Below are 6,838 nucleotides of genomic sequence, written 5' to 3'. Positions count from 1 at the left end.
CAGCGACCCACCTCCTACCGCTAGCCTTTCCATCGTTTCACCGATTTTTTTTCAATCCCTTCATAAACCAGGCGATAAACCAGCGATTAGTTCAATAAAAACCCTCCCGGCTCCTCTTATCTCGGCTCGAAAAGCCGGCCGGAAAAAAGTACCAACGACCCACGCACCCACGTCCCAACCCCCACCCACGTTGCTCCCGATCCCATCTTGTGTGAGGTCCCAGGGGGCGAATCTGCCGGGTGCCGGCGCTCATGGAGGGGATGTGGAGGAAGGCCAAGAGGGCGATGGAGATTGGCATCTGCGCACACCTCCCCGCCGTCACCGGCGATCGGGACGACTGCGCCAGCGAGCGCCGCGCGTCCGACGCCTTCTCGCAGGACTCAGCGGCGCTGGCGACGGCGGTCGCGCACGCATCCGCGCCCAATAAGTTGGCGCACGCGGAGGCAGCCGACGCGCTACACCACCACCCCCCGCGTATTCCCCAAGTTCAGTTCGCCTCAAGCCCTAGCGCTAACCGCTCGCCGCGCCGCAGAGAGAGAGAGCCTCGCCGCCGCCCCCTGCGAGTCCGGCGAGATGGTGCTTGCGCAGCTCGGCGGGAGCCTCTCCCACACGCTCGCACGGATGACGAATGCCACGGTCGTCGACGAGAGGGTCCTCGGCGACTGCCTCAACGAGATCACCCGCGCTCTCCTGCAGGCCGACATCCAGTTCGACATGGTCCGCGACGTGCAGGCCAGCGTCAAGCGCGTCGTCTACCTCGGGGCGCTCGCCGCCGGCACCGACAAGCGCCGCGTCATCAAGACGATATGTCCACAACAACCAGGCCCTCGCCCCGCTCACGCGCACGAACACGCCCTAACCTGACGCAAATTCTCTCGTGTGATTTCGGGGAGAGGTTTTAATTGAATAGCCTTCCGTGTATGTTGTAGTTGCTGTAGGCCGTCTTCGATGAGCTATGCAACATGTTGGATGCCGGGAAGCTCGCCTTCGCTCCCAAGAAAGGGAAGCCGTGCGTGGTCATGTTTGTTGGTTTGCAAGGTCAGTCTGCCCTGCCTGCTACCACGTTATTACTGTATGTCCAAATTCTGTCTTGATATATGATGTTTTAGCAATTGCATCCGCCCAGATGAACATATGCAGTATCCGTTGTTCCTTAATTTGGAGGACATTGTTTCACGGTTAAATTCCATGAGAATAACATTATCTTTCATAGTGACTTGATTACTTTTGATTAAGCTGTTTACCGGCTTGTTTATATATTCATTTGATGGGGGCAAACCATGGAAACAAATTATTATAGGCCAAGCCTTAGTCACCTTCAATGTTTTTTTCACTTTGTCGAGCTACTTGCATGTGATTCTCTCCAGCTGACTTTTTTGGTGATACAAGAAGCCATGTAATTGGAGACTTGGAGTTGTAGTAATTAACCATTCTTATGTTCCTTTGGGGTGGATACCTGATGTGTTGCAAATTTTGTTCTATTCTAAAAGAAAGATACACTTTATATTGCAAGTTTTCTCATCTTGGATGGGTAGTTTGTAATTAGCGAGTCATTTGAAGGGCTAGTTGTAAGTGATAGGTCACATTCTTATCGTACTATTTGGCTTCGGTGTGGGGTTGCTGTTGTTTAGCTGACTGGCTCACTAATGATCGGTTATATGTCTTCTGCACTTTAGTTGCAATTCTTATAATATACTGTTCACAAATCACAAGGCATCGTCTTGTTCATGCAGGTTCTGGAAAAACTACCACTTGTATGAAATATGCCCATTATCATCAAAAGATAGGATTTAAACCGGCACTGGTTTGTGCCGACACATTCAGGGCTGGTGCTTTTGATCAGCTAAAACAGAATGCGACAAAGATCATGGTTCCTTTCTATGGAAGGTACACTAGCACCTCTTTACCACTTTGACTGCTAATATTATGATTTGCTATCTCTTGTTTTCACTAATTGTTGTGTCACTGCAGCTACATGGAATCAGACCCAGTAAAAATTGTTGTTGAGGGCGTGGAGATGTTTAGAAAAGAAAATTGTGATCTCATAATTGTAGATACAAGTGGAAGGCACAAACAGGAAGCAACTCTGTTTGAAGAGACGCGCCAAGTTTCAGAAGCAACGGTAATAAACTCGGAACCCTTATTTTCAGTTGTAACCTGAACCAAATAAAAAGCTCACCTTCATTGTCATGATATCATGCAGAAACCGGACCTCGTAATATTTGTGATGGATGGTAGCATTGGTCAGGCTACATTTGCTCACGCCCAAGCATTCAGGCAAAGTGTTCCGGTTGGTGCTGTAATTGTTACAAAAACGGACGGCCATGCGAAAGGAGGTGGCGCACTTACCGTGTTAGTATTCACTTCCCTTATCTTACACTACCCTCTTGGTGCCATTTAACTAGAGTTGTTGATGCTCACAGTGGCTTTGAGAGGAAAGCAAGCAAGAGCAGGAAGAAAGTTGCACGAAGAAGAGGGGATTCAAGAGGTTCTACAGATAGGCAGACTAATGAACCTAAGGAAAATTCAAATGCTTCTTTGCTGAAATTACATGAAAAGAGGGCGGGATTTATGAATTCAACTTCGTATGTACACATGCAATTTGGTTTCTTTTGTATTTCGTTGTAAGAAAAAAGAGACACGATGGTTGCGCAAGAGTAAATAGGCGAACAAAGAATTGGTATCTATTATTTTACTCCCTTCATTTTTATATAAGGTGCATAAATTTCAGCATAGTGACCAAGACATATAATTATAGATAAGTTAGGCCAAAATTATCGATCTCTAATTCCTGGATTAGCGACAAGTAAATTATTTAGGCTAAAAAAGTAAAAGATACATACAAACAGAAGAGAGATAGTTTCATTTTTTCTCTACAAGAAGAGATACGTGCAATCAGGGAAGATATACTTTCTTTTTCTCTAGAGGGTCAAGATGGAAATTATGAGAAACTAGAACAAATGCCCCTTATATTATAGATTTTTATAAAAAACAAATGCACCTTATATAAAGGAGGAAGGGAGTATTGATGAATACACATATACACTTCCAAATAAGAACAATTATTTGACTCATTTGTTTTTTTGGTCCGTAGCAACGCACGAGCAACCAACTAGTTGTTATAGAGGAAACACACTAACATTCCCTTGAAAAAAAAACCTACTCCAGCAAAATGCGTGCGGGCACGTGCGGATCGTTCCTAGCCGTATGTTGATCTTCTATCGGGACTAAGCAAACATGGAAAAGAGAAGGGACAACATTCAATACATTGCAATGCTCATCCGAATGCATGTCATGGCATGTTAAGATGTTGAATTGATCTAATGCAACAAGGAACAATTTAATTGACGTGAAATTGATCAATTTATAGCTATTCCAAACTCCGAGACTTAAATTAAAAATGTATAAACATGTTTAGTCCTAAATAGAATATTTCCAAGTTCTTAGCATGCATCATCATGGCATAACAGTTGTATTTTCTGGAAAAAATGACATACTAGTCATATTTTTTAGATCATCAAGTATAACTCCTATGCGCCGACCCAAACGAACAACGTTTTTTTCCGTTATTATCAATTTGGGTCGGTTGTCCGTTTATTCATATCCGTTTTTAAATGGGTCAGTTAATGCATCCAATGAAAAGCAAGTGAACAACAACACCATGACAGTAAAATAATAGGAGAGAGATGGGTAAGGATGTACGAGCGAATTAAATAACTAAAGGAAAGTGGGTAGGTGGGTGGGTGACAAGTGGGTCACGCAGGACACAAGCGAACGACGCAGACATAGAAAACGTCTGCTTTATGCCCGCGTGCGACCAAAATGTGAAGCAAATTTGCGTCAGCAATGAGTCCGTACGGACGCAAAGCGAACGCTTTTTGAGTTTGGGTGGATGCGTTGGGTCTCCATTTTTATCCGTGCTGACACAAACAAACGAGGAGGGCTGACGATTCGGGTGGTTGCTTTGAAGTTGCTCTGATTATATGGTTCAAATATAGTACACATATTCTTCCAAATTAGTAAGAATATTTTGTAAGAAATATTTTATCACTAACATTGTTATAGAGGAAACACACTAACAATTCCCTTGGAAAAAACTACACAGCGAGATGCGTGCGGGCACGTGCGGATCCTGCCTAACTGTAATAGAATCACCACCAGAATCTTGGGCCCGGCTTGCCATCCAGCCAAATCACCCGATAATATCTCCCGCAACTTCGCCCCAACACGACTACCATTCTTTTCCATATTTCCACACCTCACCAGACCAGTCTGTCCCTCTCTCTCTCGTCGCCCGCGGCGGCGGGGGCGGTGGCGCGCGGCCGTTGACCCGATGACCGGCGGAGGCGAAGAAGACGTCCCTCAGCCGAGGCGGCGCCCCCTAACGGTGCTCCCCCTCGTCGCGCTCATCTTCTACGACGTCTCGGGCGGGCCGTTCGGCATCGAGGACTCTGTCCGCACCGGCGGCGGCGCGCTGCTCCCGCTCCTCGGCTTCCTCATCTTCCCGGTGATCTGGTCGCTCCCTGAGGCCCTCATCACCGCTGAGCTCGCCTCCGCCTTCCCCACCAACGCCGGCTACGTCGCCTGGGTCTCCGCCGCCTTCGGCCCCGCGGTCGCCTTCCTCGTCGGCTTCTCCAAGTGGGCCTCCGGCACCCTCGACAACGCGCTCTACCCGGTTCTCTTCCTCGACTACCTACGCTCCAGCGGGCTCGCCCTCGCGCCGCCGCTCCGCTCGCTCGCCGTGCTCGGCCTCACCGCCGCGCTCACCTACCTCAACTACCGCGGACTCCACCTCGTCGGCCTCTCCGCGCTTTTCCTCACCGCCTTCTCCCTCTCCCCGTTCGTCGCGCTCACCGTGCTCGCCATCCCCAAGATCCGCCCTTCCCGCTGGCTCGCCGTCAACCCCAAGGCCATCGACCCGCGCGGCTACTTCAACTCCATGTTCTGGAACCTCAACTACTGGGACAAGGCGAGCACGCTTGCCGGTGAGGTCGACGATCCGAGGAAGACGTTCCCCAAGGCGGTCTTCGGCGCCGTGGCGCTCGTCGTTGGTGCGTACCTCATCCCCCTCCTGGCAGGCACCGGCGCGCTGCCGTCAGACACCGCGGCCGAGTGGAGGGACGGGTTCTTCTCCGAGATCGGGCAGAGGATCGGCGGGCCCTGGCTGCGAGTGTGGATCCAGGCCGCGGCTGCCATGTCCAACATGGGGCTCTTCGAAGCCGAGATGAGCAGCGACTCCTTCCAGCTCCTCGGCATGGCCGAGATGGGCATGATCCCCGCCGTCTTCGCCCGCAGGTGATGAACTCGAAATCTAAATCCGTAGTCCAAATCCAATCTTTGAGCGAAGAAGAACTCATCTTCCCGCGATGCATTGTCTTACACGCAGATCGCGACACGGAACGCCGACGTACAGCATCCTCTGCTCGGCGACGGGGGTGGTGGTCCTCTCCTTCATGAGCTTCCAGGAGATCATCGAGCTCCTCAACTTCCTCTACGGGCTCGGCATGCTCGTCGTGTTCTCGGCGTTCGTCAAGCTGCGTTTCAAGGACCCGGACCTGCCCCGGCCGTACCGGATCCCGCTCGGCTCCGTAGGGGCCGCCGTCATGTGCGTCCCGCCGGTATTGCTCATCGTCACCGTCATGTGCCTGGCATCGGCCAGGACCATCGTCGTCAACATCATCGTGCTCGCCGTCGGGGTCGGCATGTACTTCACCGTCGAACGCCTCAAGGGCAGCGGCTGGGTTGAGTTCTTGACGCCCGTGCCGTCCGACAGCTTCCACGGATCGTCGTCCGACGATGCCGCCGCCGACGTCGAGGATGTCCGCGCCGTCCTCCTCCCCGCCGCCGTCCCCGCCGCCGTCCCCGCCGCCGTCCCCGCCGCCGTCCCCGCCGCCGAGGTGGAAGTGGCCAGCAAGGCCAAGTAGCGCGCGGTCGCGGAGAGGCGGTCGCAATTTGTACCTGCACACAGACGTACAAAGGACCGTTGTTGTACAGTAGGTTCGGTAAAGGAGCATCTTTCCTTTGTCATACACCAATTCATTGTAATGGTTTGAGCTCTGGATTTGTCATACACATACGTACCTAGGACAGTTGTTTTACAGTTACAGTGAGTTTAGTTTTGTACACCCACCGACTTTCAGGATTCATTGTAATTGTTTGAGCTCTGGATTTGGATGCAGAGCACCGTGGGATGATTGATTGAACCGAAGTAGTCTTTCTTCAGGTATATACTCTGCAAGACTCGACAACAGCAAACATGTCCTATGATGCTACTCACAGCAAACTCGAAAGGTTCTTTGACAGCAAAAAGAAAAAAAGAAAAAACTGAGAATGAAAACGATTCTGTGTTGTAGATTTGTAATGACGACAAAGGCAGCTCACTAGCTGTGATGTAAACTAGACACACGTGGGTGATACGTGTGGATGGCTGCCAACTGGATCAGATGGACATGTGTGCATCCATGTCACGATCGGCTTCATGGAGAGTGGACAGAAAACGTGTCGCGCGTGGTGAGGGGGCTCACACAAGCCGTCCTCTTCGACGGGGCCATCCCACGCTGTCGGTCCCTTCCCAAACTGATTCAGCATAAATTGTGTTTCTTCGGCAAAGCGCAGATAGATTGTGATGCAGTCAGCTTTGCTCCTCGGTAAGGCCTCGTTTGGTTTGAGGGGATTGGGAAGGATTTAGGAGGGAGGGATTTCAGTGGATTGGGTAAATCCCTTCCTTTCACTCAATCCTCTCGAATCCCCTCAAATCCTTTCTATTTGGTACAAAGGGATTCATATGCAGGAATACACTATAATTAAAAATGTAATTTTTAAAACTTCAGATCAAAAG

General features: G+C 50.2%; 2 protein-coding genes across 3 annotated transcripts; both read left to right on the top strand.

The window, feature by feature from the left end:
- The first annotated feature begins 573 nt into the window (after positions 1-573).
- Positions 574-2,401, top strand: LOC123396344 (signal recognition particle 54 kDa protein 2-like). Its single transcript, XM_045091300.1, has 5 exons — positions 574-802; positions 937-1,038; positions 1,734-1,887; positions 1,972-2,122; positions 2,204-2,401. The coding sequence occupies exons 1-5, from the start codon at positions 574-576 to the stop codon at positions 2,399-2,401; spliced, it is 834 nt and encodes a 277-aa protein (XP_044947235.1).
- Positions 2,402-4,226: 1,825 nt separating this feature from the next.
- Positions 4,227-6,226, top strand: LOC123397680 (probable polyamine transporter At3g19553). 2 transcript variants are annotated; one of them, XM_045092217.1, is made up of 3 exons: positions 4,227-5,295; positions 5,387-5,835; positions 5,884-6,226. In XM_045092217.1, exons 1-3 carry the CDS (start codon positions 4,334-4,336, stop codon positions 5,922-5,924), a joined length of 1,452 nt encoding a protein of 483 aa, XP_044948152.1. In that variant the 5' UTR covers positions 4,227-4,333; the 3' UTR covers positions 5,925-6,226. The 2 variants fall into 2 exon arrangements, with proteins under 2 accessions (XP_044948152.1, XP_044948151.1); XM_045092216.1 differs by having other exon boundaries at positions 5,387-6,226.
- The last annotated feature ends 612 nt before the right edge of the window (positions 6,227-6,838 follow it).

This window comes from Hordeum vulgare, chromosome 5H, assembly GCF_904849725.1.
Source record: "Hordeum vulgare subsp. vulgare chromosome 5H, MorexV3_pseudomolecules_assembly, whole genome shotgun sequence".
NCBI lineage: Eukaryota > Viridiplantae > Streptophyta > Magnoliopsida > Poales > Poaceae > Hordeum > Hordeum vulgare.
This window is presented reverse-complemented; position numbering and strand designations above follow the sequence as displayed.